The sequence below is a fragment of the Schistocerca piceifrons genome, chromosome 4, assembly GCF_021461385.2.
Source record: "Schistocerca piceifrons isolate TAMUIC-IGC-003096 chromosome 4, iqSchPice1.1, whole genome shotgun sequence".
Lineage (NCBI taxonomy): Eukaryota > Metazoa > Arthropoda > Insecta > Orthoptera > Acrididae > Schistocerca > Schistocerca piceifrons.
Genome location: NC_060141.1, coordinates 634,683,653 through 634,707,029, shown reverse-complemented (window position 1 = coordinate 634,707,029; position 23,377 = coordinate 634,683,653). Strand labels below are relative to the sequence as shown.

Here is a 23,377-nt window from a genome sequence, read left to right as displayed (position 1 = left end):
ACCTTCCAAAGTTTTGTTGACTTTTTGCTACATAAAAAGGACTGAAGTCCACTTTGTGCCTGGATTATTTAGATAATTTTTTATATTTTGAAGTACTGTTGAGGAACATATGGAGAGGTTGAGAAATGTATTGTAAAGATTAAAGGGTGAACATTTACGTCTGAAGATAGAAAAGTGTTCTTTTGCACAGTCTCAGTTGCAGTACCTGGAGCATATTATCAGTTCAGATGGGTTTAAACCAGACCCTCAGTTAACCGAAGTAGTTGAGAGTTTTCCAGTACCCACTAATGTTAAGGCATTGCAATCTTGTCTAGGAATACCCAATTATTATCTTCACTTTGTGAAGGATTATGCTCTGGTAGCTAAGCCATTAACTAAGTTGCTAAAGAAAGATACAGAGATTGAGTGGATGGAAGAATGCGAGTTAGCTATCAGAAAAATTAAAGATGAGTTGACAAGTTTGTCTTTATTAACACATCCAGATTTTGAAAAATCTTTCATCCTTTCAACAGACACCTCAGATTTTGGTGTCAGGGCTGTTCTTAGTCAAGAATATATTTGTGAGGAAAGATATATAGGCTATGCTATCCAGCAGTGACCAATTTACAGTACAATCAAAAAACTGTGGTCACCGACCACACTGCTCTTTTGTGAATGCAAGTTTAAATGACCGCAGAAGTCATTTAACCTGTTGGGCATTAAAATTGTTCAAATATGATTATGATGTAAGCCACAAACCAGGCCATTTGCACCAAAATTCCAAAGCTCTAAGTTGCAAAGGCACATTGTTTCATTGCTTTAATAGAAAAACTGAGAGAAGCACAGGAGATCTATGTAGAATGTCACCAGTGTGCTTCCCTTCCATATTTTGTCACAGGAGATAGTATTTTATACTGCAAGATCGCCTTTCACAGCAAGGTAGTAAATCCTCAAGTGTTGCAACCATGTGTAATAGCTCAGTACAATGAGAGTTCACAGGCATGCCATAGCTGACGGAGACCCACAAATGCTACAGCAGCCACAGTTTTTGGCGCAACGGCAGACAGAATGATGCTTGGAAGTACACTCTTCTTTTTACAAAAATAAATAAATAAAGTAAAAGACAAAGCCACACCACAAAGGAATTATCCAAATGAGGCAGAAACCAGTAGATGTGATGTACATGTAAAGAAAAACAAATGGTTACAGTTTCAGAAAAACTGGATAATTTATTCGAGAGAAAGAACTTCACAAAGTAAGCCAGGCAATAACACATTGATCCACCTCTGCCCCTTATGCAAGAGTTATTCAGTTTGGCATTGACTGACAAAGTTTACTGGATGTCCTCCTGAGGGATACAATGCCAAATTCTGTCCAATTGGCACATTAGATCATCAAAAACCTGAGTTGGTTGGAGGGATCTGCCCATTATGTTCCCACTGTTCTCAATTCAGTAGAGATCTGGCAACTTTGCTGGCCAAGGTAGGATTTTGCAAGCATGAAGACAAGCAGTAGAAACTCTCATCATGTGGGAGCAGGCATTATCTCACTGAAATGTAAACCCAAGATGGCTTGTCATGAAGGACAACAAAACGGGTGAGTATATTGTCGACATACCACTGTGCTGTAAAGGTGCCACAGATGACAAACCACAGGGGTCCAGCTATAAAATGAAATGGTACATCAAACTGCCACTCCTGGCCATATGGCGGGCAAGACAGATCGCTATATCATTGCTGTCCAAGTCATCCCCAGACACGTCTTCGGGCTCAAATCTCTTTGACTGGGGTAGAATTGTTTTCAGTGATGAGTCCTGCTTTGAAATGAGACCCAATGACCAGCAAAGAAGTGTCTGGAGATGCCCCTGATAGTGGTGGAATACCAGCCTGACTGTCGCTGGCCATGCGGCCCGACAACCAAGAGTGATGGTCTAGGGATGCCATTTTATTTTATAGCAGGTCCCCTTCGGTTGCCATTCATGGCACCCTTACAGTACAGTGGTACATCAATGAAATTATATGCCCTGTTTTGTTTCCCTTCATGGCAAGCCACCATGTGTTTACATTTCAACAAGATACTGCCTGCCCACACACAGGGCTTATATTTGTGCTTGCCAAGGCCAACACGTTCACCGGATCTCTCCCGAACGGAGAATATTTGTAGCATTATGAGCAGGGCCCTCCAACCAGCTCAGAATTTTGACAATCTAATTTGCCAATTGGAACAATTTAGCACGACATCCCTCAAGAGGACATTCAACACCCCTATCAATCAACGTCAAGCCCAGTAAATGCTTATATAAGGGTCAGAGGTAGTCCAACATATCATGGACTTGCTCAGTTTGTGAAGATCTTTCTCTTGAATAAATCATCCAGTTTTTTTTGAAATTGTATCATTTGTTTGTTGTACATGTATATCACAGCCACTAAATTCCATCCCATTTGGATAATTCCTTTGTGGTGTGTCTTTCTATTTTAGAGTGTAAACACAGAACTGCTTGCCTTGTGCCCAGGGGCACCACCACCAAGAACACATATCCCTGTGGAAATTTTTCCTGAATCTACTACACTGGGAGATGAAGAAGCATGCACAGGATAGAGTAGCATGGAGAGCTGCATCAAACCAGTCTCAGGACTGAAGACCACAACAACAACAACAACAACAACAACAACAACTAAACCATTTCAAAACAGAACATTAGATATTGCAGGACTGTTCCCACACAGTACCCAAAACAATAAACATAGTCTATCTATCACTGATCACAGTTCTAGGTACCTAATTCTGTATCAGTTGCAGACATGACTGTATAAACAGTAGCATGTGCCTTTGTCAATCGTTCAGTTTTGCCATTCACAAGTCCTAATACTATTTTGACTGATCAGGGGACTAGAAGACTACCCCTTTCCATCCTAAATCCAATGGCTGTCTTGAATGTGTGCATCAATCGACAGTTTGAATGCTGTCTCGCTATGTGAACTGTTTGCACAGCTATTGGAACAAATACATAGCTTATGTAGCTTCAGTGTACAATAGTTGTATACACAGGTCAACTGGATGTATGCTATCTATACGAGACAGTATACCTACAGCCTATGAGTTCCCAGCTTGAACTTGACAAACAACTGCCTGGCGTAGACCTGGCCAAAGTTAAAGGATCAGCACCAAGGCTATCTGAAAGCACGTAAAACAAAATAATTATAAAGCTACTGGGAAAATGATACAACAAAGTAATAAAGGAGCTTTGCTTTCCCAGTGTAAACTGAGACATCCAGATTTGCTTTGCTTAAGAAAGAAAGGACTAAGAAATGCACGTCTCAATATAAAGGCCCTTAGTCTATCACACAAATGACCTCTTCTGTTAGTGCAGAAATTCAACTGTCTGACCATCATGTGGCAGTTCATTTTGACCAGTTAAAGCCAAATCATGGTCAAGCTCTGTTGCCTCCTGCAGTGTCACGTAGCTCAATGCTAAATATTTGACCACAAGTTAAAGGTACTGTCGTAAAAAATAGTCAGGAAGAAAAATCACAAGTTCTCACCAGCACGTTGTAGATATGCCTCACGCATGTGCGATGGCACATATCTTATTCACTGTATAAGAGATTACTTTCTTGTAAAGCACTTTAAACATTTATATCATCACTTTTAAATCTCTGATCTCATTATTGCTCATTCTCATTCACTATATAAGTAATTACTTTCCCATAAGCTCTTTAAACATTTACGTCATCACTTTTAAGTCTCTTATCTCATTATTTTGCTTTTACTATACCATATCTTGTACTACCACATTGTGCACTTACATTTTACCATGCAGCTCAGGCAGCTCCCTAGATAGCAAAACCATGACTTTCACAAAAAGGAAAACAGAAAACGGACTTCAACTGAAAACTGGCTCCAACAACCTGCTGCTATTCCCTTATATTAAAAATTCAAAATGCAGGATGGCTATCTGAATCACAAAATTCTTGCCCAGAACAACACCAGTGAAACACATCACATCCAAAAATGAGATCACTTCTCAACATTGTTACAACTCTAACAAAGTAAACAGCTCACTATATGCGCAAAACAAGATACAATGTAAATTTCTCTTGTCAACTAATATTTTAATCTCCTTATCTCAACCTGTAAGGGTGCTTCCTTATTAACTCCTCAAGCGTGACACTGCTCTTTACTTGATAGCATCTGTAGCATGACATCTGTTGTGCATGTCTGAGTGCTACATCCCTCCTATACTGCAAATACTATATCTAATAAAGTACTTGAAATAACATTGTGAAAAAAAGGGTGAACACTTAAAACTATAAAGATTTAATAGGCTAAACCACTTTAGGCACAAAGAGTTTCAGTCATGCGATAAAAGTTAATTGTTTACAAGTATTTTTGAGAGTGATGAAGCTCAGAGCAAGGCACAATACATAATGCTGGGTTTGCAGGACAAGTCTTGCATCTGTATGATGTTTCTCTACTTTGTTTTGTTGAATACAGCACACACATCTCCTTCATCCCACTCTTCTGGTTTTTGTTGCTGTTCTGGGAAGTGTCTACAAGTAAGAACATCAGAGGGCCTTTTTTGCTTCTGTTCAGTGGCACTGTGGTGTAATTAGTTATGAACTCATTTATCAGTTTCACTCTGAACTCTAAATGGTCTTTCTTATTTCCTTTCTGACAATAGAATATGTAAGCATTTAGAACAGCCACATTTAACAAACAAGTAAAAAGTTTTTTGTACCAAACCTTGCTTTGTTCTCTTTCCACAAGAAAAGATACCAATGACTGGTCTTTCAAGTCCACTCCCCCCATATTCTGCTTGTAGTAAGAAATACAGAGTGGTATCTGGGCCACTTGCACTTCTCTCCCTTTTCCTCTTCTCTGCACATGTATTGTTGTTGCAGCATGCTTTGCTGTTAGCACTGTGATTTACTTTTTATCCTTCCATTTCAGAGACACCAATTTCCCCTTTTGTGCACTGATGATCTCTCCTTTTTGTAATTTCCTACTTACAGTATGTGGCATTCCTTTTCTGCAAGTTCTGGCTGTTCCTATTGCATCAATATTCATGTCCACAAGTTTTTTGAACAGCTCAGGACTTAAGTTTATCTCTTCCTGTGTACAAAATAAAGTTCCATTAATACCAGTTCTTGTCAAACGCTCTCAAAACATTTCATCCTAAAGTATGCTGCTTCCACGAGAGTCTCCCTTTCCACAGTAACAAGGATTCGTCAACACTAATGTTATTTTGTTTCTCATAAGCTCTCTGATGTCAGCAAAATGTAGGAATCTCAGTAGAAGATGAAATCTTTCTTCACTCATAACATTACAGAAAAAGGCAATTTCTAGCACTTCTTTCTGGTAAAATACATTTTAGCTGATCTTTTAGACAATATCCCCATCAGTAAAAATAGAGCTAAAAGAACTCATCAGTTAAAAACCACTTTACAAATTGTGGTTTCTTCAAAGAAAATATTTTTTCATTTCCCTCATTTAAAAACGTTCTGCATATTTAAACAATGGAAAATCCAGAATGGAATGTAACAATTATGAGATGATGAGTTGCAGATAGGCAGATTGTTGTGCGTATCTGGGACTCGAGATCTCTGCTAGATGGTGAGTAGCAACTTTCCTTCTCATAATTGTTTCTGCATGTTTATTTGTTTCTTTGTCTGTCATTTCTATTATTTCATTGTCAAAGAACAATACAAAGTAAGCTAATGGTACTGCATTACTGGGAATTCAGAATTTCAGCCTAGCTTTAGCAGTGCTTGAAGTAAATGCAGCTGATGCAGAAATATTGTCACATTCGTTCCAGTCAGGTGAGACAACATCCTGCATTGTCAGTTTGTCATCTAAAGAATCACCAGAAAGCAAAAAATCTTGTCTTCTTCATTATCACTGTCCATCAAAAGTCGCAGAACATCTTCAGTCAGCCCACCCATTGCGCACACCCTACGAAAAATCAACATGCACATGAAGAGAAAAACTGTGTAACCCAAATGAGTAACAAATTTGGATTCTGTCAACATGAAGCTAAGAAACGTATGACACTGCCATGTAGCGGCCATCTTTCTAACTGCCTTGGCAGAGAGGAAAAACATATTTGAAAAGCGCAGATGGCATATGATGTCGTACACGTTGAGTGAAAGTGCTTAGCAACTTCCACTGAACTTTACACCTTATTTAAAACCTTTTCTAAACTTTTTCTCACTTATAGTCCCATAAAATAATGAGAGAGAAACAGTTTATTGCTAAGTAAATGTTCGCCATTTTAGCTTCAAGCATGATGTAATTTGTTGTCTCTTCACTACCGGTATTTTTCTTTCAGATTTTGAAACTGTTTTACATACGGAAATTTGAGACTTTACGGAGTCACGTTTGCAGGGGGGGGGGGGGGGGGGGGGGGAGGGGTGTTGTTACTGGTTCAACTGAAGACTATTGTCCCTCTCCAGAAGAATGACTAAATAACAAAGATAAGCTGATGAGTTTTACAAAATATGTCCTTTTAAACAATGTATTTTTACAAGTTTTGTATTTAAAAATATATTAACTAGTGATATTTCATACAAACATAGACATATTGGTACTAAAAACAGACAATTTAAAAAATTCTATGTTGAGTAAAAGTTACAAGCAAAAATACCTTGGAGTGATGTACGACTGACTGTGTCGAAATTTGCTGTTGTTAATTCAGAACATTGCATGAATGCACCTAGTGGCAGTGACTTTTGCAAATTAGGACTGAAACTCCCGTGCTTTACGCTCTATTTCCAAGTGTGCGCTCTTTTAATTGATGATCTGCACACTACTTATGTCACTAAGGGGTTTTCTACCTTTATTCAACTGCTTAAAAGTGTAAGTACTACTAAATTCATAAATACATTTGAAGAAAAGTATTTATTTTATTTTATTCTGCAGCCCCTGTACTTCATGCTGCTTGGAACTACTGCCCGTCAACATGATCCAACAGTGTGTTGTATTGTAGTAAGTAGCCATTATGCAATGAACAGTCAATGGTCTCGACATGATCCATGCCCAACACAGGGTGAAGCGAGAAAAACTATTATAAATGTAGTGTAGTGTTGTAAATGGAAAAAAATGTAAACAGGAGACTGCATTAAAATAATGGTGAACAATTACTTAATACCAGCAACTGTATAAACACTGCAAAATGAGACACAGTTACAAATGTCTAAAATGTCATTTATCTCCTCCTGTTTGAATAATTGTGTTACAACAGCCTTGATTTAATTTCATAACTACTCAAGGTCATTGCCACCCCCGCTCGACAAAATGGCCAAGCAAGCATTCGCAAGCTACAGATTTATTGACACAAGATTGCAGATTACCCCCCCCCCCCCCCCACGGTAAAACCAACAGCTAGCTTTAACTTCTTCATTCATAACATTACGTCAGTTTGTCTCCATTGAGCAATCATTAGCCCCATACATCTGTTCGATACATATCAGTACAAGTCATTGCTCTTTATGACTATGACATCTTGTTCTCAATTGCTAACAACTACAACAATCCAACAGTTGATATAATAGTACTAAACTGAATATGAATGTGTCTATAAAACTCTTTTACAAAACTTATTACTTCTGTGTATTTCTACCACAGTACCTGATCTGTCCTTTATGCCAGACTTTGAAGCAATAAATTCTCCCGTCTCTCCCCAACTCCCACACTGCAGCACCAAACAGCTTCCTGGGATTCCCGCCTCATGCGAAAGCTCGACGAGTATAAACCAATTACAAATCATTGCCTAAGTACTTATCACCAAGGGGTATTACGTGTATAACATGTAGATTCCTCTTTGAATATATGAAAGCTATTCGAAACAGCATGGACGGTTTAAACTGATAATGTATCAATATGGATATGGAACTGAAACAATTTTAAAAAATCATGGTTTTTAAATAAAATTTAAGGTTTTTTCCCAACCTTTTTCCGTTTTTGAAAATTCCAGGTTTTGAAGATTTCAAGGTTCACTAGGCACACTGTAACATTTGAGTTCTGAACTTCATGTATCATAAATATAAAAAATTACGATAGCCCAACTGCCATGTGTTCCCTTTGGAAGTCACCCACACCAACAATGCTATGTACTTTTCTTTACTCTTTAATTTCAACAAGACAATTTATGTGTGCAGATTAGAAAGATTTTTCTCACTGAGATATGAAAAGTAGCTCACATTCAGGCATATAATGTCACCTTTCAAATGCAATACAACACTACGTTCTTTAAGGCCAGGGTAAAATCAGACAACTTTTTTATGTTTCTCTGTGGTCTCTCACAATTTCAATAACTCCCGTTTTGTGTTCTCAAGACCACCATCTATAATCACACATTTTTGTTAGAAAATGTTACATCACCCTAACAAAAACACTAATCACGCACACTCAACTTGAAGTTTTTTGTGACAAGGTAACCATCTGAATTCTGTGCACAGATGGTGAAAAACAAATTCACCAAGCATGTTCAAAAATGCCTAACAAAACATGTTTTAATGGTTTTGTGTTTTTTATTGTGTTTCTGTTCAATATTTATTTACCTTTTTAGTTGTTGGTTAACTTCATATTACATACGATTGTATCAAACCCTCTACCGCACCTGAAAATGGCCACATTAGAGCCAACAGTGTGAAAGCAACTGCTAATACATGACAGTAATAGCATCTGGACATTACATTCATGAATTCAACAATGGAAGATTCCCCACAAGTGCTTAATATGTGCAGTCAATCAAAGGAATGTTATGCACATAGCGAGGAAGACAGACCCCATTTTCACAAGGCTAGTGTCTTACATATTCATTCCGTTTACAAACACTTTTCTGTATTTACCAATGTTACTTTTACTAGTGGATATAGAATAAAAATCAGTGGGCACATACTAGTAGGATCATGTCTGATGATCTGCTCCTAGTCAATATGTGAAAGTATTACTTTTATCTTTTTAAGGTGGTAAATTAACTATGGAAAATCCTGCTTACCTGCAGTAAAAACTAAAATGTAATAAACTGATTGAAACAGTTGTGAGCTACGCCACTGAGATAAAGTAGTAATAGAATTAAGATACTTTGAAGCCAATAAGTAATTAAAATTTTTAAACATTTAATATTAAAATCAGATCATCTCAAAAAATCGCTTAATAAATTGTTTATTTACCATGTATCAATAAAACCATCTTTTTTTTTTTTAATCTTGACTTAGAAATTAGAAAATTAAAGCAAAAACATTAAAACCCTGTGCTACAAGTTCAGAGGGTTGCATTGGAGCAATTCACACAATAGTGCGGATTTGGTCACAGAGGGAACAGCAACATTCATACAGCCAATTTACACCTTTTAGTATCTAAAGAAATAGTAATCATAAGGCAAAAACCTTCCTTAAAGAGCATCTGGCCCACACACACTTATCAACAATGAAAAAGCTATTTAAAAAGAAAAAATAAAACAGGAGGAAAAATTACCACCTTCCCATGCAGGCAGCATCTGATGCTGAGTAAGTGCTTCAAATGCTTCATAACAGTGAACATCCTTACAGAGAGCTTCTTTATAACAAGCCACAGCTAAGGCTCTGTTATCCATCTCCTCACATACACGCCCCTTCAACAACAAAACTGCACTCTGTACCTAAAATGGAAGAAAATTAGACAATTAGTATGAGGTAGCGCACCAAATGTTTGCAGCATTATGATAATATCTTGACAGCTATTTTATAATACGAGGGCTATCCACAAAGTACATTACATTTTGGAATTCTTGAAGCTGTGCGTCGTCATCAAAATGCTGCATAGCCAACCACTTCTTCATTGCTGGGAATAAGTGGAAGTTGCTCAGTGCCAGGTAGGGACTGTATGGAGGATGAGGAAACAACTCCCACTTAAAAGATTCGAGAACTTCACGAGTGGCATTTGCCGTGTGGGCCCGGGCGTTGTCGTGAATCAGCAAGAGCTTTGAGCCCAACTTTCCCCTGCGCTTGTTTTGTATTGCAGAGTTTGGCAATACCTTTGAGAGTTTATTGTAGTGCCTCTTTCCAGGAAATCCACAAAAATCACACCTTTTCTGTCCCAAAAGACAGTCGCCATGTGGTTGAAGGCGCAGGCGGCCGAATTTTACGACAAAGGAATTTCCAAGCTCGTCCATCGCTATGATAAGTGCCTTAATTTAAATGGCAACTATGTAGAAAAGTAGTATTTAAGTGTGGCTTTCATCTGTATATAATAAAAAAAATTCCAATACTTTATTTATTTTTAATTCCAAAACGTAACGTACTTTGTGGATAGCCTTCGTAGCAAGCTTATTTGTGGGCTGCAGCTTGGTAATACACATAAATTCACAACTCCTTTATGCATTCGTGTTGACGCCACATTTTCTCAAACTATTTACTGAGCCATAGATTAGTAGAAATAAAGAGAAAATCTCCCATCATTTGTATGAATTAAACAGAGAAAGGAATAATAGAAATTTAAGGTGTAGGAGATATCTATAGCCTCATGCATATGTCAGACAGTAAAATGAGGTCCATAAAAAGTAGGTTGTCGCCACCTTTGCTAGTGGCCAAAACAGTACGAAACAAAAGGGAAATCGGTTCCAATATCCCTCCAGTAGTACGGTAATTAGAGACTGAACAAAGGAACACTAGTACCACACTCTCAAAAATATGACAGGAGACTAGTTTTTCCACTTCATCAGCAAACCTATCACTTTTAAATAACTTTTATTGTGGCAGGAATGTGATTCCTCACTCATTTTTCAGATTATAATTATTACTTAAATTAGATGAAAAAGCTTCTTATGTATTTTTAAACTTATGTACAATACGAAAATGAATAAACTTAACAGACATGTGCCCACTATTGGATTAGAAACAGGACAAAGCAGACAAACACAATGGAAAGAGACATTCGATTCATAGCTTGCAATATCGGTAGTTGCTTTGCCAAAGAAGGATGAATGTTAACAATCAGAAATTAGCCACAGTCTTGTTCAAAGAACAAACCTGGCATTGAAAAGAAGCAATTTAGAGAAAGCACAGAAAAAATTGGGAGGATCAATGGAGACATTAGTACCACTCCTTCAAAATGTCAAGTGTCTTCTGCTGCTGCCTCAATTCATAATAAATTGCCAGAAGGAAGTTCTACAAATGAACAAGTCACTGAGATTCTCACGCTCAGTAATAAAATGAGATAAAGTTTCAGAATTAACAACAAACTGAACACTCAAGAGTCAAATTCCAGAGTAATTGTAATTATTTTTTATGATTGACATGACAAAATTAAACATTTGTTTTGGAGAGTAATTCTGCTTATCTCTTCTTATCTTCAAACCGAGTGACTACCGGTGAGAAACCTAACTGACTACTGGTGATTATCAAAAGTATAATAAATAATTGAATTGTTTCTATTTGAGGATGTGACTTTGAAATGTTAACTAACTTATGATCAGAACTTACTGCACAAATTATTGTCTAAGTTAAAAATCTATACTGCCTCCTTCGGCAGCTTGCCATGAGTAATGTGGGGCCATGCCACCTGCCGTCAGCTTATTCTATATTTCTGTACCTCATCATCATGACATGCCTATAATGTTATCAGAGTTGTTATATGTATTCCTACAATTATCTATAATTAGAGTATTTAAAATACATTGACTTACTTCTTTTGGGCTTCCTTCCAAAAACGAAACATTGGGTAATAAACTCCCTTGTTCTCCACAGTTCAAGACTTGCAGGGCTTCTGGTAAATCATATGCTTCCAGGAAACAACGAGCAGCCAGGTAGTAGCACAAAACATGCTTCTAGAATATAGAAATTGGTGACACTGTCAAACATAGTACTATGATAGTCCAGTTTAATCAGAAGAGCTAAATAAATATCTGATACAACACACAAGTGCCTTGATAGTAAGCTTTACAAAAACGGTACTCATGATGAGTCATAAGGATCATACACTACCATTTGTGAAAACTGAAACAACAAGAGTAAACTTGATTGTAAAAAATTTATACCATCAATTAGGTACATGGCAATAACAAATTGATAATATTAGAGACCTTTACATGATTTCTAAATCAGTGATCACAGCACAGACTCAAACAAGCCCTGGATATTTTCCTACTTACAGTTTATATGCAAGTCCACAAAGTATAGACAGAAACAGTGATTTCTGGAGGGCAGTCATGATCAAGTTGCTGGCCAACAATACCTCTAATCTGTATGATAAGAGGTTTGCCCGGTAAATTTAAAACACAAAGAAACTGTGGTGCTTGCCATTCCTTGAAGAAAGCTTGCACATTTCTCATCAGACACCATTATGCTCAAACATGACATGCAGAGTTGCTGAAAGAGGAATAGTACCTTGGACTCTAAAACCTCCTTAATGTAGCATTTACTGTTTGGTTTATCTTACTGTGTACAGGTCAAGACTGCATGTTGCATCCAGTGGTGCACCAAACCATTACATCTGATGATCACCTTCTTCTGGTCAACTACACAGTTTGCCAGATCACTGTCACCCTGGTTGCAACAGATACATATGTGGCAACACTTGTAGAACTCATCAAAGTGGGCCTTGCCCAGAAATACAATATTATGCCACTCAGCATGTCAGCAACAACAGTTACATGCCCCATTGCAGTCAGAGACATTCTTGCTAATGCAATGATATATGTACCAACATTTCTATGGCAGGTAGCATCAAAATCATCAATGCAGCAGTGACTATTCCAGTACCAAGTACATTCCAGTACTAAGAAAACACAATGGACAAATTTATATGATCTGTTATGGTTATGGAGGATAACACAGTGTCATCCTATCTCACGGTATAAATGAATTACCCAGTAGTACCATGCTTGCTGCTGCATTATACTGTTCTATTTACTGCTTCATTACAGGCATCACTGTGATAACAGCATTCCACTTGTGCTAGCAAATGTTAGAGTATGGCAAAGTCATTTCCTGTGAATGTATCATTCTGGTATGTTCAACTAAAAAAATGACATTGTGCCCTTTGAAGATGACATTCATACAAAAGCCCACTTCATTTGATGGTGATCCAGTGACAGAGCTTTGTGTAACACCATCCTCCCTTGCCAACCAGGAAAAAGAAAGAAGAGCTGGGCTTAACACCCTTTTGGTGATTACGTCATTAGAGATGAAGTAAACATTGAGGTTTAACAAAGATTTGGAAAGAAATCATTCACATCCTTCTAGAAGCAATTGTTTTGCCTTGGGAAACTTAAATCTGGATGGTTGAACTGGGTTTTGACACCCTCTTTCCTGCAAAACAGGTATAAAGAAATAGAAAATCTGTAGCAAAAACACACATTATTCACTCTGGCGCTCTCAAAGACTGGTAGTGTTACAAACTCTTGTTAATAAGTTAAAGGATCTCTGAGAGCAATGAAAAAACACTGTGCTGCAAGGCACCATGTAGACTAAATATTGGTGGGACAAAACGGGGACAAATAGCATACACAATACAGGGTGTACATAAAGTCTGGGAACACTTTCAATTATTTGTTGCACAAGAACTAAACATTGCACAGATGTCATACATGTTGCTTTTGAAGAGAAACTCCGAAAGTTTTTTTTACAAGCATTCGATATGCGAACCATGAGTGATCCGGCAGACGTCAATGTGGTAATCGAATTCTTGCCATACCCGTCCCAGCATGGTATCGTCGACGACTGGGGCAAGCGCTTCCAGTATCCTCTCCCGGAGCTCTGTTACATCACGTGGTACAGGCAGTACATACAACAGATATTTAATGTGTCCCCACAGAAAAAAGTCACATGAAGTGAGATCTGGTGATCGGGGAGGCCATTTCATGAAACAGCTGTCCCCTTCTATAGCACAGTCGATCCATCGATGCAGCAACTCCGTGTTCAGGTACCCACGAACTTCACAATGAAAATAGGGTGGAGCCCCATCCAGCTGAAAGATGAATGGAGAGTCCGATTGCATCAGCCATTGCTGCAACATGTACAAGTAGGAATATCCAGTGACAGTGCGCTCGGCGAAGAAGATTTGTCCAACAAGTTTGCGACGTGAAAAAAAAAATTACCTTTGGGGAATCATACTCAAATTCAATGCATTCGTGTGGATGCTTAGTACCCCAGATTCGACAATTATGCCTGTTCACTTTCCCATTAATGTGAAAAATGGCTTCATGGCTAAAAATTAAGTGATCAACAATGCCATCCCCATCCTCATTCAATTGTTGCAACTGTAAACAAAACTCAAAATGCTTGCCTTTGCCGTCGTCACTGAGCTTCTGCACTAGCTCCAATTTGAATGGTTTCATAGACAGCTTCTGTTGCAGGACTTCCCACATTGTCATTAGAGCCCTTTCGAGTTCACAGGATGCACAACACACCGATTTCTTTGGACTCCTTATGAAGTCTCTCGTACGCGCTCCACATTCACTTCACTCACACCAGGACAACCGCTGTTCTTTGCTGGACACAAGCAACCCGTCGTAATTAATTTGTTGTGTCAGTGGTAAATGGTCTTCCTTGTTGGTGGCTTCTTACCGTAATTGGTTCTAAACATCCGTTGAACAGCTGTAGCACACTTGTTTTCGTTGAACTCCAACACACAGAAAACTCGCTCCGCACCTGAACTCGCCATGTTTGCGACTAGTGCTGACTATCGGCAAATTACCAAACTACAATGTGGTGGTATGCATGGAGAAAAAAAACTTTCAGGGTTTCTCTTCAAAATGACATATGAATGATATCTGTACAATGTTTGGTTCTTGTGCAATAAATAACAGAAAGTGTTCCCAGACTTTATGTACACAGTGTATATCTGTATGAAACTACTTAATGCTCTTGTAAAATATCCCTAGCAGCAGTCCACACAGATTAGTCAACTGGTGCAGAAGCAGGTTGCACATAAAACACTTTTAGGTGACACTACTTACAGCCAAGTCATTGGCCAGCAAACTTGGTCAGGAGTTGAATGACACCCGAAGAGTCACCGGACAGCAATGGAAATTCCAGGGAGTAATTAACATTCAATGGCTGTACAGGAAAGGTTACCCACATACTATAACCCAGTGCGAAGATCATTACCATGTCTTAAGATGTGTAGCAAATATTTCAGCTTCCCTGGCTGCAGACTTTGTGACAGCCTGTAGGTCACACATTTGTCAGACAGTTGATTATTGGCATCAAAGTACTGTTCAGTATACTAAAGGTTTAGTCAGGTGTATTTTCCTCACACAAACAAGCAGCCTGGTTTAGTGAATGTGGTATCCACAGTGTCTCTGAGTACTGAGACTGGTGCAAGTATCGACCACCACAGAGATACTGCACAGCAAGTGGTATTACAAGGCGCCAATGAAATGCTAGAAAGAAACTGTGCCTCCCCTAGTTCTGAGGCGCCACCAATGTGTCTCTGCCCCAGAATGGTGTCGCCATAGGCCAGGAGGGCAGTTCTGGTAGAGGTCAGATCCTGCTCACTTCCAGGAAGTTCCTGTCGCACTAATGGCATTGTGCTGCCTACTTGCTGTGACACAGCCCATGCCAACCATCAGGGAGTGAAAAGACTTCTGTCTCCTGTTAACTATACCTACCGTATGTGTCAACACTATCAGAATTGTGTCAAAAAGTGTCTATCACCTTGTGTTTTCTAGTGGCTGTAGTGAAGCGGCAGTACAGCCATTCAGAATTTGTATCAATTCGCCACTCATTGTGGCTCATTTAATGTGTTCTGAACCGCAAGTCCACATGTGCAGTTTCACAGCTACAGCCTAGTGAGGCAGCAAAGATGAAAGCTTTATTGTAATCAATAAAATATTACTAATTCAGAGTATTCTAATTAACTGTAGTATTACTAACCACCTATTGCAAAAGAAGTTGCATACAAGAAGTGATGCCATAAATGCACCTTGCGATTAGCTCACTGTGGCATATTGTGTAAGTAATCCTGTCTTGCAGCTGTGCTATTTCTCTGTTTGTGTGTTTGCTGTATAGAGTGTTCATGATGTCCCTCCAGATGTGTCTTCAATGCAAGCTATACAAATGCAGGAACAAAGGATTGAGCAATTATAACAAGTAGTGTAGGCTCAGATGTATTCTGGTTCGTAGTAAAACTGTTTCCAGATCACCAACCTCATGAGGTCCCCTACAATGAGTTAGTTGACAAACTGTCAAATCATTTTATGAAGTGTGATTGGAAAGATTTAACAATCGATCCACTACTGCTTTCTGGTTTGGCAGGCAGATACACGGAGGGTGGGGAGTGAGTCATTGCCTTGTCCTTGAACGTCCTCTGACAGGAAACTGCATTTCCTTTATTCAGTTTGTTGTGGCAGCTGGTTGAGTGCGGGTCTGTTAGGACTTGTTGCCAGATTCTGTATGCATGAAATTTTGTTTTAAAACCGGGAAATCAGCCCCTGAGACTTACGAACTATTAAAAACAGCTTTTGGAGATAATTGAATGAGCCAGTCAAATGTTTTTGTCTGGTTCAACAAATTTAAAAATGGCCGTGAATCATTTGAAGATGAATCACGGTCCAGCCGTCCTTCCACCTCAAAAATGAATGAAAATGTCGTGAAAGTTTGTGGCTTAATGCACTCTTATCGTACACTTACAATTAGGGAGATGGCTGATGAAATTAATTTAAGTTTCTACACAGTTCAGTCAATTTTAACTGATGATCTGAACATGTGTCAAGTGTCCGCAAAATTCATTCCAAAAGTGTTGTCAAGTGACCAGAGACAATACTGACTTGAAGCGTGCCAAGATCTGATTTATTGGACTAAAAATGACCCAGATTTGTTAAAAAGGGTAATTACAGGTGACGAATCATGGGTATATGGATGTGATCCTGAAACCAAAGTGCAGTCTTCGCAGTGGAAGACACCGGGTTTACCACGACTGAAAAAAGCACGGCAAAGTCGGTCGAAGGTGAAGACAATGTTGGTGATTTTTTTCGATTCTCCCGGTATTGTGCATCATGAGTTTACCATTGGAGGACAGACAATTAACCAGTAATACTACAAACGTATCCTTGAGCATTTGCACGAAAATGTGCGGAAGAAAAGGCCTGCATAGTGGGACCACAGGAATTGGGTGCTACACCGTCGAATTTTTGACCAAATTCAAAATTCCTGTGCCTCCACAACCACCATATTCCCCTAATTTGGCCCTTGCGGACTTCTACCTGTTTCCTAAACTGAAATTTTCACTGAAAGGGAAGCGATTTGACTTGATTGAACACATCCAGGCAAATATGGGGAGCGTCCCTAACACACTCCAGGAAAAAAATTTCCAGGAATGTTTCCAAACGTGGAAACACCATTGGAGTTGGTGTGTTTAGTCAGAAGGAGACTACTTTGAAGGAGATGCATCACAGTAGCATGTAAATACAACCATTGTACAGTTAAAATCCCATTCTTAAAACTTTCCAATCACACCTCGTAAATCACAAGTGCATGTAGCAGCTGTTCCTTGTAAGTTTTTCACATTAAAGCAGTAGCCAGGACAGCTGTACAAACAGTGGTGCAGTACGTCATGGCCTTACGAGACAATGTCACATTCAGTGTTCATGTCAGTTAAGTTACAGTAACATTATGACAAGAGATACGATTACTCAGAACGTGTCTCATTCACATTCGTGCTGCCATAATAAAGCATCCAAATTCCAACCTCATTACAGAATTTTCAATTATTGAGTCACATTATGATGAGAGATGCGATTACTCAGAACATGTCTTATTCACATTCGTGCTGCCATAATAAAGCATTCAAATTCCAACCTCAGTACAGAATTGTCAATTACTGAGTCACAGGACATGATCGATGTAAATGAGAATGATTTTCAAGCATCTGCAATATCTAATCTTAAGAATAAGACTAAGTATAATTTGAGGTGCGTATAGCACATGTGCCATGACAAGACACTACAGCGCGATGGGCACGTTCCGCACGAGTCGTGCGGGTCCAACACATATTGAGACACATACAAATACGTTGCACGCACTAGTTGGCGACGCTCTGGGCTGACAGAAACAAAGTGAGCGCACACTGTAATCCTCCTCACTGCGCTGACAGGAACAAAGCGAATGCACACTGTAATCTTCCTCAAACTATTTTACAGAAACTATTCAGCAAAAATATTTTTACCTTTCTTGTAGCGCTGTGTGTCAGCTTCGTGGAAAAGTGCCCATCATCTTGCTAATGGTCATACTTAATGTGGTATACACATTTTAGTAAGATGCTACGCAAAATTCGGAGAAAATGGATCCTATGTAGCATGCTCACCCCTCGATCTCATGCCCGCGAGAATGAAATATTCACAACATCCCTCATATCTCCTAAACGGCTCAAGACATCGAAATGAGATTTTGACGAATGATAGCACACAAGGAGGAGAGTATTTCGTCAATTTGTAACTTTCTTATCTATGGCGATATATCACTAGTGAAATTTCTTCTCTAATGTAACTGCAAACTGACACTATGATGTTTTTCATAAGCTACAGAGATCTTCGATTGCCAATTACTTGTTTGAGGAGGCACTCTGTTTCAGAATTCTGTCGCAATAGCTGCTGTGAGATGAGTTTGTGCAAATTACACCACATTTTGACAAAGTAAGTACAATTAAACCTGTCAACAAGAGAAATGTGTCCATTACTCATAAATGGTGATGTTTCTTCGAATGAGAAAAGGTTAAAAAATCACACAAAATAAACTGCCAATTCTGTTGGAATTTTGGTTGAATATCCCTGTAACCCATCACGTTTTTTTAACACTGAACAACTGGAATGGAAACTTTCCAAATGATTTTATTCCTTCTCTTGATCTGAGCACTATTAAAATAATGACGAGTGTTCCCTTCAGGCAGAATGATAGGCACATGCCCGATACTGGTTACTCATCTACAGATTGCCAAACTAACATTGTGTGATTCGCGAATAAAATAGTTCTTATTGAGAAAAATAAACAATTGATCTGTCACGCAACACAATGTGCTGTCTTGTCAGCAGCTGAGAATAATGTGCAAGACAGGAACGCCTTGTGAGCGGGAGTTCATGTCGTCTGAAAAACATTGTCATGAAAGTAGATCTACCTTTGTCAGCAATACATTTCAACAAATTAAATATATCTAATCACCACACTCTTTCAGGATACTCAAAACTTTTGTAATAATACCGATCATTTTTTTCATTTATGTAGTGTGTTGTATAATTAGTTTATTAATGCTGATAATGTGTATGCAACCATTGAAACGCTTTTTCTCGTCATGGCGAGCCAATTGAAACATTGTTATTTGTGAGAGCTTTGACTGTTTCTACCTTGCAGTGGAAATGTGATGTCCACATGTACATAGTATACTGTCTCTTATTACACCCATATCCAAGTAACGATAGTGAAACTTATGTACTTCATATCTTGGACACTTTTTACCAGAAGCACAAATGGGTTGTATCTGTGGAAATTACATGTTTTCGACTTTTTGCAACAGATCTTAGAGGTGCGTCAGCATAACAGGCAGCCACACTCTCAATTTGTACCTAGCGTTAAGACAGCTCAGGGGCCAACTGCCCCCCCCCCCCTCCCCCCACCTCCCTCAGCTCAGGTCAGACAACCAGGTCACTTGTGAACCAGTCGCACTGTTAGGTCATGATACCGTCCGCACAATCATGAAGTCCTGTCCACGTTGCTATCAAATACTGATAGAGCACAGTGCCTGTACCGCAAAGCCAAGTCTTTCACATGTAGCAAACAAGGTCACATACAGCCGATATGATTAAGTATAGATGATGTTAGGCAGCTTTCTCATCCATGTCAGACAGTGATTTAAATGCAGTGAATATTGTATCTGCTGTACAACAGTCCACCAATCCTGTTGTTGTCAGATTGCCAGGACACAGAATCTGAACTTCTCACTCAGCAATCCAGTAAGCTGTATATTCAGTTGTGTGTGTTCAACAAGTGTCTTAAGTTGCAGTTAGATACTACTGTTACGCTGTTATGAATGGTTAGGTAGCCCACAGCTTCAGCAACCACATAACTCATTATCAGCATACAATGCACAACCAATTCTAGTGCTTCGAGTGTGCAGGTTACCAGCCACATTCAGTGGTACTACTAAATCAGTGTTATTTCATGTTGTGTGCCCTCACGAGTCTACTAACATTTTTGGCATAGATACCTTTGACCTTTTTGAATTGTCAGTTCATGGGAAGATGTTACAAAAATCAAACAATGGAAAATCCAGGAGGGAATGTAACAATATAATGAAATTGGCCCCATTTTGGCCAGTTACTGTGCCCCCACTAAGAGAATCTCTGCTCTCGGAAACCAACACCTTCAGCCCATTACCCGGAAACTACCCTCCTATACAAAAGATACCAACCATTTCCTCACCGACTCTCCACAGTTCCTGTCCCTTTATCAAATGGTACCCTGCTTATCACTACTGATGCCACCTTCCTTTACACTAACATCCCTAATGCCCATGGCCTTACCACTGCTGAACACTACCTTTCCCAATGCCCGACAGATTCCAAACCAACAATCTCCTTCCTAGTCACCATGACCAACTACATCCTCACCCACAATTACTAATCCTCACCCACAATTACTACTTCTTTGAAGGCATTACCTACAAACAAATCCTGGGAACAGCTATGGGCACCCACATGGCGCCAACCTATTCATGGGCCATGTAGAGGAATCCTTCCTAAACACCAGAATCCTAAACCCCTCACCCGATTCAGATTCACTGACTACATTGTTGCAATCTGGATCAAGGATGACGGCACCCTATCCACATCCCTCCAGAACCTCAACAGCTTCTCCCCTAACTGCTTCACTAGTCCTACTCAATGCAACAAACCACCTTCCTAGATGTTGACCTCCCTCAAATACGGCTAGATCAAGACCTCTGTTCACAACAAATCTAGTAACCACACGCAATACTTCCAGTTCGACAGCTGCCACCCATTCAATACTGAGAAGTCCTTTCCAAATAGCCTAGCCACTGTTGGTCGTCGCATCTCCAGTGATGAGCAGTCTCTCTCGAAATATATCGAGGGTCTCACTGAGGCCTTCACAGACCCTAATTATTCTCCCAGCCTTGTACAAAAACAAATCTTCCGTGCCTTACCTTTCCTGTCTCCCACAACCTCCCAAAGGCTCACCGGCCGGCGACAGAGGAACATTCTCAGTCCCACCCAGGACTGGGGCTATTGAATTACTTTCTGGGCCAGGGTTTCAACTACCTCTCATCATGCCCTGAAATGAGAAATGTCCTGCCCATTATCGTTCCCACCCGTACCACAGTGGTAATCTGTTGTCCACTGAACATACACAATATACTCACCCATCCCAACAAAACCCCGCTCCCAAACCCTTATCTCATGGCTCATATCCCTGTAATAGACCTAGATGTAAGATGCAAGACTGTCCCATACATCCTCCCACCAGCACCTTCTCCAGTCCAGTCACAAACATCACCTACCCCACCAACGGAAGGGCTACCGCTAAGCTGCAACCACTGGGCTGCATCCTATATGGGCATGACAACCAACAAGCTGTCTGTCTGCATGAATGGCCACCGACGAACTGTGGCCAAGAAACAAGTGGACCATCCTGTTGCTGAGCACGCTGCCCACCATGACATCTTTTATTTCAGTGACTGCTTCACAACCTGTGCCATATGGATCCTTTCCAACAACACCAGCTTTTCTGAACTGCACAGGTGGGAACTGTCCCTGCAATACATTCTACATTCCCATAACCCTACTGGCCTCAACCTTCATTAGTTACCGTCCTCACCCATCCAGCCCCTTCCCTGCTCCCATTCCAGCACTACACAGCCTTCATTACATCAACATACTAAGTCTTTTTACTTCTCTCCTTTTCTGCTACCTCTCCTCTCTCCCCCCCGTCCCACCTCTCCCTTGCCCTCCGTCTAATCTCCCGACTGCACCTAACTGCCCTACCCTCGTCCCTGCGTGCTCCCCCAGCAGCACTTCACTGTCCCCCACCCCTGCCCTGCCATCCCTGCGTTTGCTAGTGTGTGTGTGTGTGTGTGTGTGTGTGTGTGTGTGTGAGATTGACCGAAAGCTTATATTGTGACAGTCTTCCTGTTGTGCCTCTCTCGACTCAGCATCTTCGCTATATGGTGAATAGCAGCTTTCATAACACTGAAGATGTTACAAATTAATTCATCTGTGTTTTCAGCCAGTATTAATGATTATGTGACAAGTACAGTTCTCTGTTCCATGGTAGTTTAGGCAATGCCCAAGGGTTCAAGGTCCATGTGACACTGAAAGACAATACGCAGCTCGAGTTTTTTCGTCCTCATCCTGTCACTTACACATTAAGGAACTGAGTTGCTGCAGAGCTGCAGGACAACCATGTCATTAGACCAGTGTTGGATAGCCAATGGGCGTCACTCTTGGTGGTCCTTACTAAATCGTCAGGCAGGTTAAGACTGCGCAGATTTTTAAATTAACCGTCAGCTCCAAACTGTTGTTGATTTTTTCTGTTGTCCCACCCTGAGGATTTGATGGACAAATTAGGTCAAGGTAATTCCTTTTCAAAAATTGATCTCCAAGAAGCCTACCTGCAACTGCCATTAGATGAAGAGTCAAAGAAATTTTTTGTAATCAACACACACAAGGAATTATCCCAGTTTCCGCAGTTACCATTCGGTAGCACTTCCACCCCAGCTATTTTCCAAAGGGATCTTGAGCAACTGACTTCACAAGTACCTTCTTGTCTTAACTACTGAGATGATATAGTTGTCTCTGATTGTATTCCAGCAGAAGACTTGTAAAATTTAGAGGCACTGTTTCAAGTGTTGTCCAAAGAGGGACTGATGAACAGCCATTTTAGGTCTGCCATCTTTACCACTGAATTTGAGTATCTTGGCCACATGGTTAATGTGCACAGCATCCATCCGTCACAGTCACGCTTAGTGCCCATTCACAAATTGCCTGCACCTATCAATGTATCAGAATTGCAAGCAGCAATGGGGAAGCTAACCTATTACATCTGTTTCATCCTGAATGTTGCTCAAATCACACCTCTAAGTTGGTTGCGCCGCAAGGGCATTCCATTCATATGGTTGGCTGAATATCAGACCGCTTTCCAGTGGCTGAAAGATGCACAATTAAGTGATCGGTGTTTGGTCCACTTCGACCAAGCAAACCTGTAATTCTTGCAGTACATGCCTCATCTCATGGCATTGGTGTGGTGTTGCCACACCGAGTGGGCTCCAATTGACAGGCCAACTGCATTTACATCAAAGACATTGACTAAGGCCCAACACAACTACAGTCAACTTGAAAAGGTGATGGATATCATTCACAGGGTCACACACTCTCATGAAACCCGTGTGGCCACCGCTTTTCTTTAGTAAC

The 23,377-nt window shown here is 39.9% G+C and overlaps 1 protein-coding gene across 2 annotated transcripts in view; it reads right to left on the bottom strand.

Annotated features, from left to right (window-relative positions):
- The window catches only part of LOC124795056 (cell division cycle protein 16 homolog), a 212,744-nt gene that overhangs the window by 143,615 nt on the left and 45,752 nt on the right, over window positions 1-23,377 (bottom strand). The window contains exons 3-4 of one of the 2 annotated variants that reach the window (XM_047258852.1): window positions 11,645-11,785; window positions 9,457-9,619 (exon numbers count right to left, since the gene is read on the bottom strand). In XM_047258852.1, coding sequence (XP_047114808.1) covers window positions 9,457-9,619; window positions 11,645-11,785 — 304 coding nt within the window. The remainder of the gene's footprint in view (window positions 1-9,456; window positions 9,620-11,644; window positions 11,786-23,377) is intronic. The other variant, XM_047258853.1, reaches the window with a different exon arrangement.